This window comes from Podarcis pityusensis (assembly GCF_964106645.2).
Source record: "Podarcis pityusensis genome assembly, chromosome: 18".
Classification (NCBI taxonomy): domain Eukaryota; kingdom Metazoa; phylum Chordata; class Lepidosauria; order Squamata; family Lacertidae; genus Podarcis; species Podarcis pityusensis.
In genome coordinates, this window is record NC_138043.1 from 11,467,839 (window position 1) to 11,495,291 (window position 27,453).

Below are 27,453 nucleotides of genomic sequence, written 5' to 3' on the forward strand. Positions count from 1 at the left end.
CTCCCCATCACTTTTCCTCTAGTGCTGTGTCTCTTTAGAGTGTTGCTCCTGTGATTTGTAAACTGTTCTGGGTGCCTCTTTTGGGGGTGGGGGCCGAAGAGCCGCATGATAAAAAAGTTATACATAATAATAAAATAATGAACAAATGCAATGTCGGTCCTATGACTGAAACGTGGATCTGGATGACCAGGGTGTGAATGCAGAAGGGCCATAACAGAGGGGTTAGCACACCTGCTTGGCATGTAGAAGGGGCCGGTTTCGGTCTGCAGCATCGTTAGGTTGGCTGGGAGAGGCTGCCACCCAGTGTGGACAACGCTGAAGTAGGTGAAACTCAGTAGAAGGCAAGTTCCTGTGTTCTTCATTTACTTAGAACCACGAGGACTGCAAACTTAGTTTATTTTCAAGAAGAGGCCCATGGCACCTGCTTGGCACACAGAAGGTCCTGGGTTCATTCCCTGACTGCATCTCCAGACCCCCGCTTGAAACCCTGGACAGCTGCTGCCAGTCAGTGTGGACAACACTGACCTCAGTCAACACCCCTGATCAATGCAAGGCAAACTAAACCCCCAGCTTAAGCCATGAAGTTCAGTGCAGGTTGCCTCTGGAGCAGTCGCTGTTATCTCAGCTTGACCCAACTCACAGGGTCATTGTGAATCTACAAATTGGGGTGGGGAGAAGCCATCCTGAGCTCCTGGGAGTAAATCTGGAGCATAAATGTGGTACCACTTTTGGATCGAAAATGCAACTATATTATTTATATCATTAAATACAATAATATTATTATATCTAACAATACAGCTCACAAATTATAAGCAGTATCTGGGATTTTCCACCATAACAAATCCCAGATATATCAACAGTATATTTTATAAGTTACAGATAAGAAGGTAATTAGATATTTAGGATTTGATACCTACCGACAAAATATTTCACAGATTATAAAATGGATAGATATATTCCTCTGTCTTATAATTTATGAAATGTATTGTTAAAAGAGATCCAAGTCTTCTGTATATAATTTAGAAAATATTTTGTGGACAGATGAATATCAAATCCCAGATATCTATGGATAAAATATGTTGTTATTGCTAAATCCCAGGCATCTATTTTATAAATCATAGCGACTCCCAGATGCCTATCACCTGTCTGTCTTTTAAATGATTTTTAAATAAACATTGTTCAGAGAGAGATCTGGGATTGGCTGACGACAATATTGGATGGAAGGTAGTATCTGGGAGGGGCTATAATTTGCAAAACTGATACCTGGGATTTGCTATCATTAACATTTTTTTGTTGTTGTTAAATCGTTTTTATTAAATCATCCAATTAACATATCAAATCATAATCCAATAGAAATAATTTGGGTGATAATTTGGTCTTTTTTATCGTTTTTTTTAATCATTAACCTTTTTTGACCATTTCCAAGACCCCACCCCCCAGGTACCTGCGGAGCCCGCCCGCCCCCCGCCCGCCCCCTGCCGGCCGCTCCCCTTTCCCTCCCCGAGGCGGGCGGGCGGGCGCGCGCGCGGGGGCGTGTGCGCGCCGGGCCGGCCCTCCAGCTGCGCGCATCTGGCGCGGGCGCGGGCGCTGCGGCAGCGCTTCTCGGTGGGGCCGGCGAGGAGGAGGAGGATGGCGGCGCCGGGCTACGAGGCGCTGGTGCGGCGCGGCTACGCGAGCCTGGCCGGGGCGCTGCGGAGCTGCTCGGGCTGCGGCTGGGAGCTGGCCCGCCGGACCTGGGCCGAGAGCGCGCGGCTGGCCTGGAGCGAGGCGCTGCTCTGCCTCCTGGGCGCCGTCGGCTGGACCGTCGCCCGCCGCGCCGCCACCCGCCGCCTCTTTCGGGTTCGTGGCTCCGGAGGTCGCCTGGCAAGGGTTTGATGGGGGGCAGGACCCGGCTTGGCACCGCGAGGCTGAAACCCGTCACTGACTCCTCTTTCTATGTGGGGAGGGGGAGAACGGGGCTTTGCACGGCAGGGGTTAAACCCCCCCTCGACTTATAGCCTTGCTTTGATGGGGCTAAACTGGCCTGATATTTTGGGCTGGGGGCGGCTTTCCAATGCATTCCAGCAGTGAAATCGGTGCCTGCCTCGTTTCCCCTGTGTGGGTGGGGGAATTCACTTTGCATTGCAAATATTACATTGGCTCTTGGCTTGGGGAGGGGGGCTGGTTTTGCATTGCAAGGGCTACACTGGTCCTTTCCTTGCATTTTTTGGCGTGGGGATGATATGGCTTTGTACCGCAAGGGTCAAATTGGCTATTGCACACTGTCTTATTTTGGTGAGGGGGTGGAGAATCTGATTTTGCACTTCAGGGCTGTAAAACTGGTCATTAAAAAAAACCCCTCTTTTTGAGCAGCAGTGGGGAGTGAGAAGGGTTTGCACTGCAGGGAGGGTTAAAAACCATCACCTTTGAGGAAGAATCTGGTGCATGTGGTGGGAGAAATGAAATCCACGGTGGAAATGGGTCACTGCATTGCCTCCAGAAAAAGGAGCATCTCGTTTGTGCATTGATGGAGTGCGTAAAATTGGTCAGATCATTGCATGAGGGGAAACTAGGTTTGTACGTGTATGAGCGAGAGAGCGGGGGCGCACAACCAAGAAGTCTATTTTGCTGTGGTGGAATAAAACGGTCTTTGCATTATATGCAGAGAGGCAAGTGAAATGTGCCATTGTAATTTGGGGGGGGGTGCAATGAGGGGCAGGTGAAAGTGTCTGGTCCTTTGCATTGCCAAGGGTGGGGAGAAATCAGTCATTGTGTTATATTCTTGGGGTGACTCCATTTGGAACAGGGTGGCCTTGAAAATTGCGCTCTCTCTGTGTGTCAAAACATGTCGTCACATCTTCCTGCCGGGTGCGAAATCTGCATCCTTGACATGGCATTTTTTGCAGCAAAACGTGGCGTTGTCTGTGAGGTGGTGCTGGAACGGGGCCTCAAAGTCTTGTGGCCTGAAGCCTGTTGTTGGGTACCCATGGGGGGGGGGGAGGCAGGGATGCAAAATTTGCAGGGAACGAGAAGTCTTATTTGTTGTGAGTTGGCTAGCTCTTTAAAAAACCCAGTTTTAAAAGTGGATGGATGCGACTAACTCAGTGGGACTAGTGGGGGGGGGGGCTCCAAAATATACACCTCATAAATGTGTGCATCTCTTGGGGGGGGGGGACAACTGGGGCATATAGGAATTTTCTTCTTCTTCTTCTTAAAGCTTTGCATGTTAGAATAAAAGAATCATAGAATGGTAGAGTCCAACCCCCTGCAATGAAGGAATCCCAGCTAAAGTATCCAGGACAGATGGCCGTCCAACCTCTGCTTCAAAACCTCCCTGGAAAGAGTCCATCACCTCTTGTGAGAGTCTGTTCCACTGCTGAACGGCTCTTACTGTCATAAAGTTTTCCCGAATGTTTAGTTGGAATCTCCTTTCCTGTAACTTGAAGCCACTGCTTCGAGTCCTACCCTCCAGAGCAGGAGAAAACAAGCTTGCTCCATCTTCCATGTGACAGCCCTTGAGATATAGGAAAATGGCTCTCCCATCTCCTCTTTTCCAGGCTAAACATCCCCAGCTCCTCATCAGGCTTGGTTTCCAGACCCCTGATCATCTTGGCTGCCCTCCTCTGCACATATTCAGGCATCTCAATATCCTTCTTAAATTGTGGTGCCCAGAATTGGACACATTATTCTGACAAAGGCAGAATAGAGTGGCACTATTCCTTCCCTTGACCTGGACACTAGACTTCTGTTGATGCAGCCTAGAATAGCATTAGCCTTTTTTTGCTGCTGCATCACACTGTGGACTCATGTTAAGCTGGTGGTCCACTAAGACTTCTGTTGAAATACTTCTTTTATTTAAATGATATTTTATTAAATATTCAAAAGTTTAACATATGCACTCTAATATGTAATAAATTTTTCTTTAGTTTTGTCAACTTCCCACCCCATTTCAGTTGTGTTTTTATTTCTCTCCCTCTGCTGTGCCCTGTCCTCTGTCTCTTACACTATAACAACAATAAAATAATTTATAATTCCTTCCGTTGCTCGTAGTTCAAATCCTGCTCATGAGTTCATCATACTATAGTATTTCTTTAGGGAATCCAAAAATGCTTCGATTGCGTGTTGAAAGCTTTCAAAAGTACTGGATACATTGATAAGATACTCCCTAATGTCATTGTTGGTTTGGATTTTAGAAAGGAACATAGCTCAGTGGGTAGAGCAGGAGACTCCTAAACTCAAGGTAGTAGGTTTGAGCCCCACATAGGGCAAAAGATTCCTGCATTGCACAGGGTTGGACTAGATGACCCTCATGGGTCCTTCCAACTCTACGATTCTACGATCCCTCATGCTGAGTCAAGCCATCTAGCTCAGTATCTTTGACACTGGTTATTAGCTGCTCTCTGGGGTTGAGGAGATGATGGGGATTGAACCTGGAACCTTCTGCATGCAAAGCAGGTGTCCTAGTTCTGAGCTGCAGCCATTCTCTGTGAGTTACTGTCTTTAGATGCCAAGAGAGGATCTAGTCCTCATGGTTCAGCATAAAGGGCCAGTTTAAACAGGAATGTAGAGAGCTTCCTTACACTTACCAGTTAACCGTTGTGAGAACAGGATACTGGACTAGATTCCCCCACCCCTGACCTGATCCAACGGCTGCAGGACCCAGTCTTAGGTTCTTAAGAAGTTCAGAAGAGCCTGCTGGATCAGGCCAGCGACCCACCTGGTCCAGCATCCTGCCAATCAGACACCTGTGGGAATCCTGCAAGCAGAATCCGAGCTCCACAGCACTCAGCCGTCCTGTGCTTTGCAGTAAAAATTCAGAAGGCATTATCATTCCCAACTGCAAAGGTTGAGCAGAGCCTTCATGGGGAGCTGCCATCAAAAGCCATTCCAGAATGCGGCTGCCAGACTGGTATCCTCACTTTTCACAGCTGTAGCCTGTAGGTGGTGCATGCTCTGGTTATCTCCCGCTTGGACTACTGCAATGCGCTCTCCGTGGGGCTACCTTGGAAGGTGACTCAGAAACTGCAACTCAGAATGAGGCAACTAGACTGGGGACTGGGACCATATAACTGGTCCTAAAGGATCTTCCCTGGCTCCCAGTACGTTTCCGAGCACAATTCAAAGTGTTGGTGCTGACCTTTAAAGGCCTAAACGGCCTCAGGCCAGTATACTTGAAGGAGTGTCTCCACCCCCATTGTCCATCCACTGAGGCTCCAAGGGCCTTCTGGCGGTTCCCTCCCTGCGAGAAGTGAGGTTACAAGGAACCAGGTAGAGGGCCTTCTCGGTAGTGGCACCCACCCTGTGGAACGCCCTCCCAGCAGATGTCAAGGAAATAAACAACTACTGGTATCTGACGTTTAGAAGACATCTGAAGGCAGGGAATCTTTTTTGTATGTTGGAAGCTGCTCAGAGTGGCTGGGGCAACCCAGTCAGATGGACTGGGTACAAATAATAAAATGATTATTGTTGTTGTTATTCATGAATTAGCTCAATTAACTTTTAAAGCTATCCAAGCTGGTGGCCATTGGTGCCTCCAGTGGCAGTGAGTTCCATAGTTTAAACCATGCAAAGGACTTCCTTTTCTCTTCAGAACCTTCATTGGATGGCCACGAGTTCTGGCATTTTGAGAGAGGGAGAAAATGTTACAATGATCAGACAACGGAGGGTGACTCTTAATACCAGTTGCTATGAAAGACAAAGGGTTCTTTTTAGTTCCTTATGATTCCTCCGTGGAGCCTCCATGGAGAGAGGCAGTCTAACTTAGAATGGGAAGAGGCTGCTGCTCTCACTGGTCTGCTGCTGTGAGGACAGGAGGCTGGACTTAGATGGGCCCCCTGGGTCTCATCCTGCACAGCTCTTCTGCTGTCTTTGGGAGTTGTAATTCAGCCACCTATGGAGCAAGCCAGATGTTGGGGAAGAGGAAAACTGCTGCTGGCTGGATTGGGGTTGGCTACTGCTGCGCCCTCTGGATGTTCCTGGACCCCAGCTCCTGCCAGCCCCCACCAGCCAGCATGCCCAGTGGTCAGGGATGGCGACAACAGGCCCTTCCCAGCAGAGACAGTGTGTAGTGGTTAGAGCAGGGTTTCCCAAACCTGGCTCTCCAGCTGTTTTTGGACTACAACTCCCATCACCCCTAGCTAGCAGGACCTGTGGGCAGGGATGATGGGAATTGTAGTCCAAAAACAGCCAGAGACCCAAGTTTGGGAAACTCTGGGTTAGGGTTTCAGACCAGGACCTGGGAGACCAGGGTTCAACCCCACAATCAGCCGTGAAGTTCATTGGGTGCCTCTGCGGGGAGCAGTCCTTGCCTCTTGGCCTAGCCTGCATCTCAGGGGTGTCGTGAGGATAAAATGGGGGGGGGGACCGTGTACACCGCCCCCCCCCCCCGGGGATCCTTGGAGGAAGAAAGAGGGAAGCAACAACTGACAAGCTTGCAGTCAAGGGGAAACATTTTGAAACAACCCTTTGTTTGGGGATCTGGAATGTTCTCCTGCATGTTTCAAGGATCTGGGTTGAAACATTTTGTTCTTCTTTTTATTGTTAAAAACAGCAGAAGGAAAAGGGTGGGGAGAGAAAAGACTGTGTGCAAATGCTTAAAAAAAGAAGTTAGGAAGCCCCAAGGCAGTATGGGGTGAGGAGGAAGCATCTGGCAGCCATTGGCTAAGACTTCCGTGATGTCACAGAAAGCGTGGGATGAGCCCCTGGCTGCCATTGTGCCTGCAGAGGAGTGGAGGTTGTCTATGGGTTGCAGAAGAGTCTGGTGCAAGGGGAGGAGATGGAGGCAAGTTGGTGTGCGTGCGTGCGTGCGGGAAACCAAAGTGTGCACAAGTTTTCACACTTATTGTGAAGCATATACAATAGTATTGTGTCACCTACACCTTTGGCTTTACAAAAGGACCTGCAAAGAGGTATAGGTGGGGATGTGGACTTGTAACTTTTAAGTTTATTCACCAAGCTGTGAATAGAAACTTGCCTGCTGGGGGCGGGGGGGGGACGACTTTATTGCCTCACCATATTTGAGGAAGTCAGGAAAACAGCATTACATGGGACAAATTTGCATTAGGTGAAATGATTTGGCCATTACCTGAATGTCCATTTCTGCAAAGCACAGAGGTAGTTTTAAGTCTTGGCTTTCAGCTGCCTGTGGTTGAGATGGGACATAATATTCAGTTTCTACCAGTGGTGATTTTAATCTCCATGGGTGGAATTCAACACTCAGCCTGCTCAGAGTAGACACAGTGAAATTAAGGAATATGCCTGTTAGGTCTGTTAATTTCAATAGCCCTACTCTGAGTAAAAGCCAGTTTTAATCCCACCCCTTGTTTCCAGATGTGCCCCTTTCTCACTTTTAAAAATGGAATCAAGTTTCTAGCTGTCATTGCAGGGCTGAATTTAAAGAACACCAGGTGAGGGCTTTGGGTTGATGAGTTTGCTCATCTCTGCTTGCCAAAATTCCCTCTTCTTAGCGGTTTTGCTACAATCAAGCAGTTAAGAAGAATAAAATAAATTGGGGAGGACTGTGGAATAGAGATGTCTAAACTGAGTAACAATCACAACCTTTGAAAACTCCCTTGATGCAACTACTAAAGATACAGCAGCTCTGGCTTCTGTTGCCTCCAGTTTCTAATCACCTTCCCCAAATCTCACTGTGCTTGAGGACTAGAAAGTTGCCTCCCATTTTTTAAAAAAACTGCCTCCTAATTTTCCAATAAAAAATAGAGTTGTGATTCTTTGCTTTTCTATGCGGCCTGCGGAGAAAGAGAGGGCGAACCCTTCCATCTTTAAGGCTGCATCTGGGTTTTGTGTCACCAGGCTCATCAGTTTTGGGGAAGGTCACCTCTGCATGATACATGCAGTTGCGCTGAGATGACCAACAGCGCTTCCAGACACTGCAACTTGGCTTCAGCTTCTCCTCTCCTCCAGGGAAGCCGGATGGGAACATAGCAAAGTGAAATGGGCTCTCTCCCCATCTCTCAGCAAACTGCTGCCTCTTTCTGAAAGCTGCTCTTTCTCTCACCCCACCCTCCCCGACTGCACATCCGCTTCAGTTCAGGATCAGACCAGACCGTGGTAGTTTCAGCCTCTCTGCGTAGGCTGCAGAGGAAACCACAAGGGGAGAGAAATTGTCAGCAAAAGTCGTGGCTTCTCGCAGCCATGACCTATCTCTGTCTCAGCAAATGGGTCTTTGATCTGCTGTGGCTTCCCCTGGGAGGGATCGTGGATCAGTGGGGTTTAAAACACGGATAGGCAAACTAAGGTCTGGGGGCCGGATGTGGCCTAATCGTCTTCTAAATCGGCGTGGGAATCAGCGTGTTTTTACGAGAGTAGAATGTGTCCTTTTATTTAAAATGCATCTCTGGGTTATTTGTGGGGCATAGGAATTCGCTCATCCCCCCCCCTCAAAAATACAGTCCAGCCCCCCCCTCAAGGTCTGAGGGACAGTGGACCGGCCCCCTGTTGAAAAAGTTTGCTGGCCCCTGGTTTAGAAGCTGAGGTTGTCTTAAGAAGGCCAGGCCAGGAATGTCCCCTTCCCTGAATGTTTGGAGATTTGCTGCCAGTCAGTGTAGGTAATACTGAGTGAGATGGAGCAATGCCCTGACTCAGTCTAAGGCAGCTTCCTATGCTTAAATTAGCTATTTGAAAGGTCCACGAGGACTAGAACCTTAGCATGACTTTACAGGAAGGCCCATACTGTTGGCATCTGTCTGTCTCAAGAGACAACGGAGTGCGCCTCCAGGGGTGAAGCCGAACCTCTGTGTGAGCAGCACCAAAGCAGTCTGCCCTGGGTGCAAGCCTGGGCTGTGTGTCTGGAGGTCCTGGGCTGCCCAGATGACAAGACAACATTTTCGGCTTCACTGATGGGCTCCAAAGGAAAGCAGAGCAAGACATTTGGCACCTGTGTGGGTGGAGGAGTTTCTGGAAGGACTGCCTTAGGGATTCCACTCCAGATTTGTGGAGGGAGGTGGAATCCTGTGCCTTTTCTTCTCCCCAAGATAAACGTCAGTGGAGGTTGAGGACCACAGTTTCCCTTCTCCTAGGTGGACTCCCTTCCCAGGCGGACGAGCTCCTGTGGGATTCTAGACAACAGAGGGATATCCTTCCCAACTATGAGCAGGGCGGGGGGGGGGGGAGTGAAGACAAGAGACAACAATGAACCATAACACTCTTCGCTGCTCCTGCCCAGGCTGCACAGAAAATGCATTTTGGTTCCTGAAATTCATTCTGATTGTGCAGATAAAATAAGATTCTACAGGGTGGGGTATCAGTGGGTGAAATTATTCCAGATCCAAGGATCCCCAGGCAAGCACCACCAGATGGCGGAGATGTCAGGCACCATCCTGGAGCCCAAGCATCTTCACTTGGTCTCAAGTGGTTGAAACACTGGGTGAAAGAGACCACAAGGGTCATCTAGTCCAACCCCCGCAATGCAGGAATACGTTTGCCCAACACAGAACTCGAACCCGTGACCCCGAGATTAAGAGTCTCATGCTCTACCAATGCAGCTATCTTATGTTCTGGCAGTGATCTGATCTGTGGCAGGCAATGGAAAAAGAACCTGATCGGTGTGTCGTTGTGGCGGGCAAAGGTGTGATAAGGACCAGGGAGTGTAAAGTTAATCTGGGTTGCATTTTACACCGCAGTGTTGCGTGTCACCATCTGCCCTGCTTAGGCAGCCAGTCCTGTTAAAATGTCTTCTGCTCCAGCCAGGCAGCAGAAAATGCCTTCGTGCATTCACGTATTTCACTTGACTCTTCCAGGAGGACAGTCCTTGTCTGTGGAGGAGGAGGGTAACAATATTTAAAACAGCTCTGTTTAATTCAGCAAAGTACAAAGAAATTAGGTTTAAAAGTAATCAGGTTTCAATAGCTTGTGAGAATCAAGTGTCTGTGTGCTTTCCTTTTCCCTGACACCAAAAAAGACGTAAATGTGTGTGTTTCTGCATCTGTGGAGGGAAACCATTTTTAAAGCATAAAAGCAGCACTTTGGCCAAGATTGTGGTGGATTTGCAGAAAGATGTGGTTAATTACCTAATCCAGATTTGCTTATCACGACTAACATACGGTAACAAGGGAGATTGCTGTCTTGCAGCAGGTTATGTATTTTTAGCTTCCGCCTTCTCCAGCTGCCTCTTAAACTGAATCAAAAATTTATTGTGTTATATATAGAATCATAGAACTGTAGAGTTGGAAGGGACCCTGGGGGTCATCTAGTCCAACTCCCTGCGATGCAGAAATAGGCAGCTGTCCCTTACGGGGATCAAATCTGCGACCTTGGCATTATCAGCTGTAACCAAACTGAGCTAGCCAGGCATTGCTATATATTTCTATCATTGCTATGTTAGTCACTGTGCATGTGTGTGTGTACATGTATTCCTCATTATTTTAATGCATTGAACACTGAAAAATAAATCACACTTCCCCCCTATACATTTTAAAATTAAATCAGCGTCTTCAGGTAATCTTTGCTGCAACCCTGTGAGATGGACGAGTATGGTTTGTGCCCATACTGCAGATGGGGAAGACTGAGGCCCAACGTGGGCTTGCTTCCAGATCTGGGGCTGCCTAGCAAGCTCACCTGCAGAGACAGGAACCCACCCCTTCCTATTTTATAGGGCCCCGTTGGTGTACCCAGGTGCTTTTTACGGATTTCCATAATCCTGGTCTTTGGCCCAAGGAGAAAACAGTCTAGAGAGTGAGGAGAACAGGGGAGTGAAATGCAGCTGCCCATCCAGCTGTGCTGGAAGAGATCCCAAGGATCATCTAGTCCAACTCCCTGCAATTCAGGAAAATAAAGGGGAACAAGGTGTCATTTAAGGAGGCAAGGCCTGTGGGAGTTTGTGTTGAGGTCGGGAGATGTTTAGGGGGTGAAGTGAAATGAAGGGGGTGTCAGGAAATCTGGGCTCATATGAAGCCTTTTAGAAGAAAAAACCTTGGGGTGGGCTGGGGCTTCCCTGCCTCGCAGGGTTGTTGTGGAACTAAAACAGGAACATGTGGCGGGGGGGTGTCATCCTTGAGCCCCTAGGGGAGGAAAGGTAAGACACAGAAATGCACTCGCAGTTGCTACTGATTATAAAAGGGTGACGTTTCTAGACCTCAAGAACTTAGGTGGCACCAGAACAGAAGCTCAAAGAGAGGGGGGGTGGGAGACCTCTGAAAATTGAGGGTGGAGGAGAGAGAGAAAAACATAATTTGACACAGGCAGAGGGCTGTTTCCTCAGACGTGTTTCATATATTCCGATCCTTAATTGCAAAAAATAACCTCCCAAGACTGGGCTTTCTCCTGCCCCCGGGGAGACAGCTGCACTGCAGCCTCGGGCATCAATAATTCCTCCTCCTCCTGCTCCTCGCTCTCATTTTTTAAAATAAGTATAGGGTAGGATACGTGAATGACAGCAGTCTGGTCCCCTGGCTGCCAGCCAGCTGCTGTTGCCAGGGCAACCAGCACAGGAAGACCTCTGTTGCTAGGGGCAACCGGGGACCGCACTTGGAAGAGGATGCCTTTGATGGTGGTGTCTGTCTCTTGCGTAAGAAGGCAGGCTTTGCAGACGGAGGTCAGGCAGAGAACTTGCTCTGGGAGGGTTCACCACCACAGCCCCACTTACTGACATTGGACTGCCTTCTGGCTCACCTACCTCCAAAATGAGCCAAAGCATGTGGTTTTTCTTTTTTTAAAGGGCCTGGCTGGACATCTAGCGTTTGGAGAGAAAGATAAGGGGGGGGGGGAGAGAATAACGTCAAATAATTTCTCTCTCGCACAATTTGATGGAATAAGTCCTGCCTTCCCCCAAAGCAAAACTTGCTTAACATTAGGGCAAAATGTGTTTAACTGGGTTGCATCCAGTGATAGTCCTACTCAGAGCAGGCCCATTGAAATTAAAGGGTGTGTCGGCAGCAAGGGTATTATTGGCACAAAAATGGAAGCAAGAAGAATTACCGACGGAAGAAGAATGGCGGATGAAATTGATGGACTATGCAGAATTAGATAAATTAACAGGAAGGATTCGAAACCAGCGGAACCACAGATTCTTAGAAGACTGGAGTAAATATACGAACTATTTGAAAAGTAATAGTAATGAACAGATTAGTCTAGTAGGACTGCAAGAAGTTCTGGAAGGAGGACTATTTGAAATATTGCAAGAAAGGCTATGAGGAGAACTGTTAGTTAATGATAATTAAGAGTAATAGAGAAATTAAGAAATACAGAATAAGTGATAAAGAATGGAGAATCATTAGAGGTATTGACAGAAGTCTAAAATATTGTATAAGATAAGAAGTTATATTACATGATTGTCAGAAATGATATGTTAAAAAAACTAATAAAAATGTATATATATATATAAATGAAATTAAAGGGTGTGTCGAACTTGGATCCAGTCATTTCAATGGGTTGTTCTCTAAGTGGAATTTCATAGAATCATAGAATGGTAGAGTTGGAAGGGACCCCCCAGGGTCATCTAGTCCAACCCCCTGCAATGCAGGAATCCCAGCTAAAGCATCCCTGACAGATGGACACCCAACCTCTGCTGGAAAACCTCCAAGGAAGGAGAGACCACCACCTTCTGAGGAGACCATAACCTCGCAGGAAGCCCCATTGATTCATTTGGGGCCTTTGCATCTGAGGATCCTATGTAAAACTTGCCACTTCTAACTGGATGGAGAGTCTTGTGGCCCCTTGAAAGACTTACCAGATTGATGATGAGGAGTCCATCAACATTGGGGCTTTGGCTAGATGTTTTTTTGGGATCCCTCCCAACCCTGCAATTCTATTATTCTTTTTGGAAGGCTCCACAGTCTGGAGAAGGAAGCCAATTATTTACAACAAAATAGTATAATAAAAAAGGGAGAGGGTTTTTTGTTTATTATTACTAGTCAGACTTTTGTGTATGAAAAATAGCGGGAGGGGTGGGTTGTCTTTGTGGATTACTGATTTGAAGTCCATACCACGATACTGGTTTCATAATTTTTGACCTGGCAATATATCATGAATCAAGATGTGTGTGTGTGCTATGCAAAAATCACGATGCAGGCGCCATGCTTATTTCAGACATTGTGATATATTAATATATCGTGAAGTTTAGCTGGTGATATATTGCGATATTGAAAACCAGATATCGCCCAGCTTAGTCCTGACTCTTCTGGCCTTCGGCTTCATTGGGGTGCCTGCGAGCGCATCGCCTGCTTCTTCTGCCCTTCCTGGGCATCTTTGCAGAGCAGGAAGCCCGCCAGGGGCTCGTGCAACACAAGGGAGCCGGAAAAGCAGAGGGAAATTCGAGGAGGTGGAAACTGGAAAGAAAAAAAAACCTGACCGTGAAACAGAGGCCACAACCTCAGCAGCTTTTGAGACGGGCTCCCTGCTTGGGAATGCTATATTAAGACCTCAGCTGCTGGGGTGATCAGTTCACAGCCGGAGCAGAACAAGCCCTGCTGTGGCAAAATCAGGGATAGGAGGAGCAGCTTACGTGCCCCCCCCCCGCCACCCGAAAAATAAATCAAACTGACCTGTGGCTCTCCAAATGTTGCTGGACTACAGTTTGCCCTGTCCATTGGGCATGCTGGCTGCATTTGGAGCCTCAGCAACATTCGGCGGGATTTTGGTTCCCCTGTCTCTGATCTGAGAAGAGGCCTTCCCCTTATCTCTGGAGGAAATCTCTTATCTCTTTCAAAGAGGGGCCTTCCTCCTTCCATAGCCTCCAACATTAATTTTCTCCAATGAAAATAGGGACGTCCTGGGGAAAAGCAGAACATTCTGGGATCAAATCAGAGACTGGGACGCCTTCTGTAAATTGCGGGTTCCCAGGGCCAGATTTAGGTTTGATGAGGCCCTAAGCTACGGAAGGTAATGGGGCCCGTTATATGTCCAGCTGTCCTTTGTCAACAACAAATTGTTGCTTTTTTGTGTTGAATATATGCTGTATGGTAATTTATGGGCCTAATAGGTTCCTAACGAGTGATATTTTAGGGAGCAGACTGGCCCATGACTTACATCATAGGAGCCTACACAACACAAAACACTGTTGCTGTATGTAGGTTTTATTTGTTTTTTATCTTATACTGTATTGTGGAAATGTACATCCAGGTTTTTTCCTTTAAAGTTTTTGGGGGCCCCCAAGAGAGTGGGGCCCTAAGCTAGAGCTTGTTTTGTTGTTGTTGTTTAGTCGTTTAGTCGTGTCCGACTCTTCGTGACCCCATGGACCAGAGCATGCCAGGCACTCCTGTCTTCCACTGCCTCCTGCAGTTTGGTCAAACTCATGCCGGTAGCTTCAAGAACACCATCCAACCATCTCATTCTCTGTCGTCCCCTTCTCCTTGCGCCCTCTATCTTTCCCAACATCAGGGTCTTTTCCAGGGAGTCTTCTCTTCTCATGAGGTGGCCAAAGTATTGGAGCCTCAGCTTCACGATCTGTCCTTCCAGTGAGCACTCAGGGCTGATTTCCTTCAGAATGGAGAGGTTTGATCTTCTTGCAGTCCATGGGACTCTCAAGAGTCTCCTCCAGCACCATAATTCAAAAGCATCCATTCTTCGGCGATCAGCCTTCTTTATGGTCCAGCTCTCACTTCCATACATCACTACTGGGAAAACCATGGCTTTTACTATACGGACCTTTGTTGGCAAGGTGATGTCTCTGCTTTTTAAGATGTTGTCTAGGTTTGCCATCGCCTTTCTCCCAAGGAGCAGGCGTCTTTTAATTTCGTGACTGCTGTCACCATCCGCAGTGATCATGGAGCCCAAGAAAGTAAAATCTCTCACTGCCTCCATTTCTTCCCCTTCTATTTGCCAGGAGGTGATGGGCCCAGTGGCCATGATCTTCGTTTTTTTGATGTTGAGCTTCAGACCATATTTTGCGCTCTCCTCTTTCACCCTCATTAAAAGGTTCTTTAATTCCTTTTCACTTTCTGCCATCAAGGTTGTGTCATCTGCATATCTGAGGTTGTTGATATTTCTTCCAGCAATCTTAATTCCGGCTTGGGATTCATCCAGCCCAGCCTTTCGCATGATGAATTCTGCATATAAGTTAAATAAGCAGGGAGACAATATACAGCCTTGTCGTACTCCTTTCCCAATTTTGAACCAATCAGTTGTTCCATATCCAGTTCTAACTGTAGCTTCTTGTCCCACGTAGAGATTTCTCAGGAGACAGATGAGGTGATCAGGCACTCCCATTTCTTTAAGAACTTGCCATAGTTTGCTGTGGTCGACACAGTCAAAGGCTTTTGCATAGTCAATGAAGCAGAAGTAGATGTCTTTCTGGAACTCTCTAGCTTTCTCCATAATCCAGCGCATGTTTGCAATTTGGTCTCTGGTTCCTCTGCCTCTTCTAAATCCAGCTTGCACTTCTGGGAGTTCTCGGTCCACATACTGCTTGAGCCTTCCTTGTAGAATTTTAAGCATAACCTTGCTAGCATGTGAAATGAGTAAAATTGTGCGGTAGTTGGAGCATTCTTTGGCACTGCCTTTCTTTGGGATTGGGATGTAGACTGATCTTCTCCAATCCTCTGGCCACTGCTGAGTTTTCCAAACTTGCTGGCATGTTGAGTGTAGCACCTTAACAGCATCATCTTTTAAAATTTTAAACAGTTCAGCTGGAATACCATCACTTCCACTGGCCTTGTTATTTGCAGTGCTTTCTAAGGCCCATTTGACTTTACTCTCCAGGATGTCTGGCTCAAGGTCAGCAACCACACTACTTGGGGTGTACGAGACATCCATATCTTTCTGGTATAATTCCTCTGTGTATTCTTGCCACCTCTTCTTGATGTCTTCTGCTTCAGTTAGGTCTTTACCACTTTTGTCCTTTATTATGGTAATCTTTGTACGAAATGTTCCTTTCATATTTCCGATTTTCTTGAACAGATCTCTGGTTCTTCCCATTCTGTTGTTTTCCTCTATTTCTTTGCATTGCTCGTTTAAGAAGGCCTTCTTGTCTCTCCTTGCTATTCTTTGGAAATCTGCATTCAATTTCCTGTATCTTTCACTATCTCCCTCGCATTTTGCTTGCCTTCTCTCCCCCGCTATTTGTAAGGCCTCGTTGGACAGCCACTTTGCTTTCTTGCATTTCTTTTCCATTGGGATGGTTTTAGTTGCTGCCTCCTGTATAATGTTGCGAGCCTCCACCCATAGTTCTTCAGGCACTCTGTCCAGCAAATCTAAATCCTTAAACCTGTTCCTCACTTCCACTGTGTATTCATAAGGGATTTGATTTAGATTGTATCTTACCGGCCCAGTGGTTTTTCCTACTTTCTTCAGTTTAAGCTTGAATTTTGCTATAAGAAGCTGATGATCTGAGCCACAGTCAGCTCCAGGTCTTGTTTTTGCTGACTGTATAGAGCTTCTCCATCTTTGGCTGCAGAGAATATAATCAATCTGATTTCGATGTTGCCCATCTGGTGATGTCCATGTGTAGAGTCGTCTCTTGTGTTGTTGGAAAAGCGTGTTTGTGATGACCAGCTTGTTCTCTTGACAGAACTCTATTAGCCTTTGCCCTGCTTCGTTTTGATCTCCAAGGCCAAACTTGCCAGTTGTTCCTTTTATCTCTTGATTCCCTACTTTAGCATTCCAATCCCCTATAATGAGAAGAACATCCTTCTTTGGTGTCACTTCTATAAGTTCTTGTAAGTCTTCATAGAATTGGTCAATTTCAGTTTCTTCAGCACCAGTAGTTGGTGCATAAACTTGGATTACTGTGATGTTAAAAGGTCTGCCTTGGATTCGTATCGAGATCATTCTATCATTTTTGAGACTGCATCCCAGTACAGCTTTCACCACTCTTTTGTTGACTATGAGGGCCACTCCATTTCTTTTACGGATTTCTTGCCCACAGTAGTAGATATGATAGTCATCCGAACTGAATTCGCCCATTCCCGTCCATTTTAGCTCACTGATGCCCAGGATGTCAATATTTATTCTTGCCATCTCATTTTTGACCACATCCAACTTACCCAGGTTCATGGTTCTTACATTCCAGGTTCCTATGCAATATTTTTCTTTACAGCATTGGACTTTCCTTTCGCTTCCATGCATATCCACAACTGAGCGTCCTTTCGGCTTTGGCCCAGCCGCTTCATCAGCTCTGGATCTACTTGTACTTGTCCTCCGCTCTTCCCCAGTAGCATGTTGGACACCTTCCGACCTGAGGGGCTCATCTTCCAGCGTCATAACTTTTATATGCCTGTTGTCTTTGTCCATGGAGTTTTCTTGGCAGGGATACTGGAGTGGCTTGCCGGTTCCTACTCCAGGTGGATCACGTTTGGTCAAAACTCTCCACTATGACCTGTTCATCTTGGGTGCCCTGCTCGGCATAGTTCATAGCTTCTCTGAGTTCTTCAAGCCCCTTCGCCACGGCAAGGCAGTGATCCATGAAGGGGAGAGCTTGTTTAGCTTATACATAAATCCGGCACTGCAGGTTCCCCATCATCTCTCTAGTGATATCTGGCATCTCTCTAATGATATCTGCTAGCAGCTAGAGGGACGCAGGTGGCGCTGCGGTCTAAACTACTGAGCCCCTTAAGGTTGGCAGTTCAAATCCGTACAATGGGGTGAGCTCCCATTGCTCTGTCCCAGCTTCTGCCAACATAGCAGTTTGAAAGCACGTCAAAGTACAAGTAGATAAATAGGTACCGCTGAGGCGGGAAGGTAAACAGCATTTCCGTGCACTCTGGTTTCCGTCACGGTGTCCCGTCGTGCCAGAAGCGGTTTAGTCCTGCTGGGCACATGACCCGGAAAGCTGCAGACGAACACCGACTCCTTCAGTCTAAATGTGGAGATGAGCGCCGCACCCCATAGTTGAATTTGACTGGACTTAACTGCCTGGGGTCCTTTACCGATACCTGGAGCGATAAGAGTGCCTCATCCCTGATGCAAAAAGAGGCATTTCCATCTCTCAGGAGGAAAGGCCTTTTCTAAACAGACTCATTCCTCCACCTCTTAGTTTCCGTAGGGAATGGGAAGGTTTTAAGCTGAGGTTGGGTGGCCATCCCTTGGGGATGCATTTGTTGAGATTCTTGCACTGCAGAAGGGTCGGCTGCAGCCCTGGACGCAGAATGGACCTGTGCCTCCTTGGACAGCTGTGAGTCCAAAATGACCCCCAGGCTGCGCACCTGATCCTTCAGGCGCACAGTTACCCCATTCAGGACCTGGGAGTCGTTCCCCCCCCCCCCGTCCCCTAGAAGCAGCACTTTTGTCTTGTCAGGATTCCACCTGACTCCATTAAGGGCCTATCCTTTCTTCTCTCTGCCAGCCCTTTGCTGCGTGGTGCCAGCTGCCCCCCAAGGATGCTGCCAAGATGCCTGAGAGTGCCTGGAAGCTGGCCTTCTACACCCTCTCCTGGTCGTACGGCGCCTACCTGCTCTTCTTCGCTGGATACCCCTTTTTCCATGACCCTCCTTCCGTCTTTTATGGTACGGTAAGCAGCGCAGGTCGAGTCAAGATTAGGGCAGAGGCTTCCCTCTTGCAAAGCCTTTTCCCAGGGTAACTCGGGCCTGTGAACCTCTCTGTCCAACCCCTGAGACTCTTGCCAGGCCACCACCTCACCTCACCCCCCCCCCCGGGTGTTTTCGCCAGACTGGACGTAGAATCATAGTATTGGAGAGTTGGAAGGGACCCCGAGGCTCATCTAGTCCAGCTCCCTGCAATGCAGGAATATGCAGCTGTCCTCTATGGAGATTAGGGTTGCCACCTTTGTCCTGGCAAAATACAGGACAGGGCGGGGTGCTTGGGGGGCAATATTATTTTTATCTGGTGCTGAAGTGACTTCAGAGCAATCCATTACAATCTATTGCATACCCGCCAACATTAATTTTCTCCAATGAAAATTGGAACATCCTATTATCCAGACCCTCCAACATTTTCCCGATGAAAATGGGGACGTCCTGAGGAAAAGTGGGACATTTCGGGATCAAATCAGAAACTGGTGCGGCTTCTGTAAATCTGGGACTGTCCCTGGAAAATAGGGGCACGGGGAGGGTCTGCTATTGCAGCCTAACACAATGGCCCCTCCAGAATTTGACACACACATTTGTGAATCTGTCTGTGCTTGGCTACCTAGAGCTTAAAAACATGACCTTTCAAAGATGCATTTGGAGAGAACCCCTAATTTGGCAGAGAGAGAGAAGGCCTGGAATACAGGGCAAAACTGTATCAATACAGGACATAGCCTTTTATATTGAAATACGTGGCAATCCTGTATTGTATAGGACAGCTGCCAGTTGAACCTGCATGTCTCCTTCAACTCCAGTGATGCCCCTCTGCTTCCCTGGATGGAGGATGGATGTTGCTGAGTCTCTCGCTCCGTGTGTGAAGAAACTTGGCAAAATTTACATTTGTTGCCCCACCTGCTTTTGGCAGCAGGAACTGTGCCGCTAAGCTATCACCCCTCCCCTAAAATTAAGACAGGGTGCTAGTCCTCAAGGTTATGAATGAAGAGCTGGTGTCATGGGAAGAAAGGAATCTGCCTCACAGCTGCTTTTCCTTCCTTCAGCCCAAGACTGTCTACACTGTCTGGCAGCAGCAGCTTCTCTGGGGTTTCCTTCCCCTACACAGAGATACCATCGAGGCTTAAACCAGGAACCTTCTGCACACAAAGCTCTGGTCCTTGAAAGAAAATAAAAGAGGGCCTCTTTTTTTTTTTTGCTAAATCATTTTTATTGATTTTCCAAATTTTAACAAATCAAAGCAAATTTAATACAATTTTTCCAAAAACTGGCCTTCCACATTCCATCCTCAATGTGCCCATAATTTCTTTTTGTTGCTGCATTATTTTCCTAGTTATTTCTGAGTCACCTTCCATTCTCTATAATTAATCTTATATTACAATTTTTTTTGTTGCTTTTAACTTTTTGTCCTGAACCATCAGCTGTCCACTTGCCAATTTCTGCACGTACAATATTTTAACATTTCCAATATCTACAAGGGAAGCTGTTCATCAAATTGTCAATCCACAATAGTTCAAAAATTATTATTTCTAAAATAAACTTCCCTTCCTTCTGCGTGGATGAAAACCTAATAGTTCACTTTCACTAGATGTTTTCCCTTCTTAACTGCGCATTGAGCCTTTTTTCCTTTGCCTTTTGCAAAATAGATAATACGGGTGCCTGCATTTCTGCAGCTGCAAAATCACAGGTGTCTCTGGGGATAGGATGGGACTAAAAAGTGAATTAATCTAAATTCATTTTTTTGCAGCAATGCCCCCTTGTGGTCACAGCCCGGAATGTCCATTCAGGACGCCCACTAGCTAGCACACTTTGTTCTTTCCTTGTTGGCATGACTGCAGGATTCTGGGGCATCCGGGGTTCCTGATGGGGCTGAGAGTGGATCTGGGATGTGTGGCAACTCTGTCCCTTGAATTGCTTTGGCTCCCAGGAGGCTGACCAAGGGAAAGGCTCTCTTCTGCCTTGGTCAGACCCCACCTGGAGTCCTGTGTCCAGCTCTGGGCACCACAGTTTAAGAAGGATGTTGACAAGACGGAATATGTGCAGAGGAGGGTGAAGGAGATGTTCAGGGGTCTGGAAACCAAGCCTGATGAGGAATGGTTGAAGCAACTGGGTATGTTTAGCCTGGGAAAGAGGAGACGGAGAGGAGACAGGCGAGCCATCTTCCAATAGCTCAAGGGCTGCCACATGGAAGATGGAGCATGCTTGTTTTCTCCTGCTCTGGAGGGTAGGACTTGAACCCAGGGCTTCAAGTTACAAGAAAGGAGATTCTGACAGCAAAAACAGGAAAAACTTTCTGACAGTAAGAGCTATTCAAGAGTGGAATGATCTCCCTCAGGAGATTGTGGCCTCTCCTTCCTTGGAGGTTTTTAAGCAGAGGTTGGATGGCCATCTGTCAAGGATGCTTTAGCCGAGTTTCCTGCATTGCAGGGGGTGGACTGGATGACCCTTGGGGTCCCTCCCAACTCTGCAATTCTTTGATTGTATTATTCTTGCCCCCTGGCCCTGCTTGCAAGCTTCCTACAGCCGTTGGCTCAGTTGGTAGGGGGCTGTAGATGGAAAGCCAGAGTGTGAGATCAAATTCTCCATGGCAGCTAGAATAATAATTGATTCCTGCACTGCGGGGGGTTGGGGGGTTGGGCTAGATGACCCTTGGGGGTCCCTTCTATGATTCACTGACCTTGCTTTCTCCCTTCTCCTTTGTGGCTTTCCAGGCTGGAAGAGGGGCATGGAGGTCCCGCCAGACATTGCCATGGCCTACCTGATGCAAGGCAGCTTCTACGGCCACTCCATCTACGCCACATTCTACATGGACGCCTGGCGCAGGGACTCGATCGTCATGCTCGTCCACCACGTGGTGGCCCTCATGCTCATCACCTTCTCTTACATGTTCAGGTGCGTCCCCATCCGCACATGCTCCCTCCCTCCTTGTTTCCTGCCTGGCTACACCTCTGCTTGGTGGCAGAGCGCACTCTGTGCATGCACAAAGTCCTGGGTTCCAAACCAGACTAAGGTCCCTCTAGTTCAGCATTGCCTGCACTGATTGGCAGCAGCTCTCCAGGGTTTCAGACTTGGGGGTCGCACCCAGCCCTACCTGGAGATGCCGTTGGAGATTGAACCTTGGGTCCTCTGTGCTTAGAGCATGTTTAAGGCCACCAAACTCTGGTCCTTCCCCGCAGGATAAAGTAAGATTCTAGTCCTCAGTGTTTGAAATTAGCCAGGCTCCAAGCACATTTTGCACCTGGCTTCTGACCCCTTGCGACCAAGTGAAGATGCCTGGGGGCCAGGATGTGGAGGTGCATGCCTGGAGATCCTCGGATCTGGGCTGTTTTCACACACTAATACCCCTTTCTGTATAATTCTATCCATTATATTTTTTTCTGCACTATCAGAAAGAATCTCAGGAACCAAAATGCTTTCTTTGTGCAGCCTGAGGAGGAGCAGTCGGCATAAAGAAAAAGAGGTCTGAATGGGCCAATATATATGTGGACCATCCCTGGATCAAGGGACTTTTCCTCTTTAAGTTCTCAAAGCTCTTATCTTAGCTCAAGGTTGTCCTCTGAACTAGGCGGATGTTCAACTGGGAATCATTTGCAGTCAGTCCATCATTTGGAAAATAAGACTTGCCCCACAATGTCCACTAGGCATTCCATTTTGGCGACTGTAACCTTGGTTTAAGGAGCCATTTGGTCCCTGGCTTATACACCTGAGTTTCCCCCACTGGTCCTCATCGTCTGAAATAGGAGCATAGGGTGCCGCATTGCACTAGTACGGACTACTTATAGGAATACAAAGCCTAGTAGAGGCTCTGTGGGGTCTTGGGCAGAGATGGGCCTTTCCCACCAGCTTGTTGGCACCCATCCATCTCGAGAGACAACGGAGTGCACCTCTGGTGGTGAAGTGAAACCGCTGGAGAATCACAGTGCACACTGTGGCTGAAGATACCCGTCCCTCTTCGTAACTGCTGAGGTGCTGCTGCAAAGTGACTGGGCAGCGTGTCTGGAGGTCCTGGTCTGCCCAGACAACAAGACCCCCCTCTTGGCCTCACTGACGGCGGGGGGGGGGGGTCTTTAAAGATTTTCAGAGACTTTGAGACTAAAGATTTCATTTTGAACTTGCTATGGTTTGAAGGAATTCTATAAATCGTGTTGCCTAGACATTGTTGAGGTCCCGAGGGAGCAGAGCAAGGCTCTTGGCACCACCTTCTTCCATGTTCCAAATTCAAAAGTAGATTACTCACCAGAAAAAGGTGAGGTTCATTCTAGACACCACCGGCTACTTGGAGAGTCTCCAGGTGATTATTTGGAAATCAGCTGGTGCCGGCTTCAGTGTTGACTGGAGATGTAATATTTCATCCGCAAAGCACTGTGGAGATTTTAGGAGGCCATGCACAAGTGACTGAGGATGCTGCCGCACCACATAATCTATGGCAGGACGTTCAGTGCCCTGGTTGCAGGGGTGGGACTAGATGACCCTTGGTTACCTTTCAACTCTATGATTCTTGTTTTGGGCAGCACTGTGGCTTTTGCAGACATCTCGGGCAGAAATTCTCCGTGCAGTATATGCACTTAAACTCTACATGCCGTTAATCGAACCCAGGTGTGCGTCAAGGGTTGTGCTGTGGCTCACCTGTGCTTGTATCCTCTCCTCCTGGCAACGTTGCCTTCAGGTACCACAACGTGGGAATCCTCGTCCTCTTCCTTCACGACATCAGCGACGTTCAGCTGGAGTTCACAAAGCTCAACGTCTACTTCAAATATCGGGGCGGGGTCTACCATCGTCTGAACGATTTGATCTCGAACGCCGGTTGCGTCTCCTTCAGTGTAAGCTGGTGAGTTTGGCTGCCCTCAAACTCTGTACATGTGCAGCCCATTCCGAGGGAGGGCGGTTCTGCAAACTCCACCCCCCTCAAAAAGAAAACCCAGCAGGAAGGCATGTTACAAATTATTGTTTGGTTGCGGCTAAAATATATCGCTGTGGTGCTGCAATCCCAGTATTTTGCTGTTCAGATAGACTGCTCTTGTGCGAAAAGTTTTCCAAAATTGTAAATTGCTTTGAGGTTATTATTATTTTTTACAATCAAACCATATATAGATTTTATTAAGTGAACACACAACAAGATTCTAGTCCTCCTAGACCAGTTCCCTTGTCCCCGCAGGTTCTGGTTCCGCTTGTACTGGTTCCCTCTCAAAGTGCTCTACGCCACCTGCCACACCAGCCTCCAGACTGTCCCAGACATCCCCTTCTACTTCTTTTTCAATGCTTTGCTCTTTGTCCTGACTCTGATGAACATCTACTGGTTTCTGGTGAGTAGCGAGCCTCACCATCGCCTTGCCCTGCAGGAGTTTGGAACCTCCAGCTGATAGGCCTCACGAGCCTCCGTTCTGTAGGAAAGGATTTAGATACTAGGAGAGGATATATTGTTTAGTTATTACCTTTCCTTGCTCACGTGAATGAAGTCAGCAGAGGACTGTCCTTTGCAGGATAAACTTGGAAGCTAAGGCAAGGTTGATTTAACCTTCTAGAAACAATAGTCCACGATGCTTTGTTCGTCTTCCCAATATAGCAACAAATGAAGATTGGCTTTTGAAAATGATGGAGTACGTGCAACTGGCAAAATTAACAGCAAAGCAAAGATTAGAGATCAAAATGATGAAAAATGCCTTGAGAACTGAAATTTTTTGGGAGGGATTTAAAGAACTACTATAGTGAGATGACCAGGACTTGAAATATGAGTGACAGCACAAATTATTAAGATAAATACGTAAAATTATGTGTATTGAATAGTATAGGCAAAATATGCAGCATTTCAGGGTAAATATGAAAACCATGGACATGGAAGTCAACAGATAAAGTAATTTATGGATTATATTAAAATATGTAAAGATTTCTTTTATGTGAAAAATTAATAAATAAGATTTTTTTAAAAAAATCCAGGATGCTTTAAGGCAGACTGGATTTTGCCTGGTATTGCCGTTTTTCTCCCCCTTAGAAATAACACCCACACACATTGCTTTGTGAAAAAGTAAAAGTTGGCTTTACTTACATAGTAAATGTGGGGTGCTCTCCCCAGAGGTTCACCTGGAGCCATCATTACATGTCTTTAGGTGCCAGGCAAAAGCATTCCTCTTTACCCAGGCCAAGGCTATTCAATAATCTATTGCCTGAGAAAGTGTGGGGGAAGAGGACTGCTATCATAATGGCTATTTTATTATGTTTTTATCATGGGAGTGCAGGCCATCTTAGGCCCACGTCACCCCGGCTGGGATGAACCAGGTTCTCAGGAAAGTGGGGGGCTGGGTAATGTAGTGCAAAGCATCGTGGGGAGCGGGGAATGGGGTTCTTAATTTCAGGGTCATGAGTTCGAGCCCCATGTTGGGCAAAAGATTCCTGGATTGCAAGGGGTTGGGCTAGATGACCCTTGGGGTTCCCTTCCAACTCTACATTTCTATGATTGCCCCCTCTCCCTTCCTCTTTGCAGTACATCATCCTCTTCGTAGTGAAGGTCTTGCTGGGGCAAGTTCGGGAAGTGAACGACGTCCGGGAATATGATGTTGACGCAGCCTGCAAGAAGAGAGACCGGGAGTTTCACACCCCCAGCTGCTGGAAGGAAGGGTTAGTGTGCCAGGGAGGGAGGGAGGAAGAAAATCAAATTCGCACCAACATTCATTTCGCCTGGCTTCCCTGCTTCCGTCAGTGGACAGCCACGCTCTTCTGGAAACCCTGCGAGTGGAGGGCAAGAGCACCCGCCCTCTCCCAGATGTTTAGCTGCCCTCCCTGCAACACCCCCCCCCCAGCATTCAGGGATAGATTGCACCTGAATGTGGAGTTATTTTGATACAACTATCCTCCACAAGAATCGTCTTGTTGGATGAAACCCTTCGCCGTGGGCATCATTCTGTTAGTTTGAAGCCCAGAAGTGGAGCATGTAAACCACTCTGAGGTAGACTGTGTCTGGACGTGGCTGTTCCATTCAGTTCTTTGGCATTGAAAGGAGTGGGGTGTTTTTCCCAGGGGGAGGCAGGGCCAGGCCAGGGGAGCGAGGCGACCCACTATTAAGGGTTTGACAAATGCCTATTTTGTATCTGAATTTTAGTTTCAACTATTCCCAGTTGGGTTTTTGGAGCGTAAGCTTCGCAAAGTGGTTTGTAATTTTAGCACGCTGAGTAAATTGCAGCCACAGGATTATAAAGCTCATTGTTGTGACATGAATTTAAAACACACAAAAGCTGTACTAAAGCCTCTGGAAGGTTGCTATACAGAAGCATAGGTGTGTGTCCTTACATTAGTCTTACTCAGAGTAGTCCTATTGAAATGAACGGGCAGAAAGGGGCCCTTTCCCTCAAAGGGGTGGATTGGCTCCCCTATGAGGCAAGGTTGCAGCGTTTAGGGCTTTTTCGATTCGAGAAAAGGTGAATAAGAGGCAGCTTGATATTAAAAAATGATGCATGGCATAGAGAAAGTTTATAGGCGAGAGGGAGAAAGACCTTTTTTCCTAACGCTACAGCTTGGGAGTAACTAATGAAGCTGAAGGCTGGAAGATTCAGCACCTAGTTAAACTATGGAACTCCTTGTCACAGGAGGCAGCATGACCACCAACCTGGCTGGCTTCAAAAGAGCATTGGATGAACTCACAGAGGAATGGCCACTAGCCAATAGGGTGATGCTCAGAGGGAGAAATCTTTCTGCATCCCAGATGCAGGAAGGGAGAGGGCTCTGGGGTTCCAACCCTGCTTGCCCATTTCCCACAACAGGCGCCTGGCTGGCTGCAGTGAGAAGAGGATGCTGGACCAGAGGGGCCCCCTGGGGCCTGATCCGGCAGGCTAGTCTTCCCTTCTTTCGACAGGGCTGACTTAGGCCCATTAATTCCAGGGGGTTCAGCTCTCTTGCTCTCTCTTCCACAGGAAACATTTGAAGAACGGACTCGTGAAAGACAAGCGGTTGTAGACGGCGCCCGCTGGATCTCTGCTGGCAAGGACCCCAGCTTGTTTGGCAACCCAGAGAAGAGCCCGCCCCCCACCCCTCCGTCTTGATACCTAGAGCTGTGGGGTGGGGAGGGGGAAGCGTCTGCAGGAAACTCACGGGCGGTTGCATTGTTCTTTAAAAAAGCTCTTTCATTTGGCCAGAGTTGGCGCTGGCGGTGAGGACTCGCACGGAGTGGATTGAAAGGGGGCCTTTTTCACAGACCTGGGGTGGATGCGGCATGCCCAGCGGAGAGACCCACCAAGGGAGCGGCAAAAGTCCCCCCTCCGCCAACGCCCCCTTGTAAAGACCAGCTCTGCCCTGCGCAGCCTTCTTTGGGGTGGCCCCTGAGAGGATGCAACGGCTTTCCCCACCCTCCTCGTTCTCCAGAGCCCTGACTGGTTAAGCGAAGCAAGTGGCCGATCAGATTGAGGGGGCGGGGAATCACACATGTGAATGGATTGACAGGAGGGGTGGTGGTGTTCACCTGGGGACGGCTATCCCACAATGCTCTGCGGCACTTTATTCCTCGCCTTGCAAGCGCGCACACCCCGCCTTTTTAAAATATATATTTTACTGGCTATCGTCAGCAGAAGGGGGAAGGGTTTTGGACCTGTCTCAGGGCGGGTGTGCTTTTTTCCTGTTGTGTGCAAAGGAAGTATCCAAAACTACTGTAATTTTCCAAATTAGTTTCTGAAAACAGACTTTTAAAACATTCTGTTTGTAAGGGCAGAGGACGGGTGGGGGGAGATGATGGTGAAATCGGCTGCCTGTTTTTATATCTAAAATGTTTGTGATAAAAAACAGGGCGCCAGGAATGTGGGGAGACAGAGGGGCAGGGGCTGTGTCTGCCTGAGGGGGCTGCGTGGAGCCTCTGCCTTCAGAGTCTGTCTGTCTGCAAGGACTGTACCATAGCGCCCCACAAGGAAAAAGGAGTCTCTGTGAGCTGGGTGCTGCACCCAATGGGCAGAGGCAGCTGGGCAGCTTCCTTTCCTGCCAGGGCATGTGGGTGCCATTCAGACAGCCCAAAACTATTGGCGTCTGTCTTTCTATCCAGATGGATGGAGGTGACTCCCGTTTTGCATTC

At 47.8% G+C, this 27,453-nt stretch overlaps 1 protein-coding gene across 1 annotated transcript; it reads left to right on the forward strand.

Annotated features, from left to right (window-relative positions):
* Positions 1 to 1,629: 1,629 nt before the first annotated feature.
* On the forward strand, positions 1,630 to 26,502 carry CERS1 (ceramide synthase 1; the record flags this gene model as incomplete). The annotated part of the gene is made up of 7 exons (XM_080988569.1): positions 1,630 to 1,839; positions 18,215 to 18,374; positions 21,119 to 21,299; positions 23,074 to 23,235; positions 23,563 to 23,710; positions 24,886 to 25,019; positions 26,309 to 26,502. 7 exons carry the CDS (start codon positions 1,630 to 1,632, stop codon positions 26,349 to 26,351), a joined length of 1,038 nt encoding a protein of 345 aa, XP_080844695.1. The 3' UTR covers positions 26,352 to 26,502.
* Positions 26,503 to 27,453: the final 951 nt, after the last annotated feature.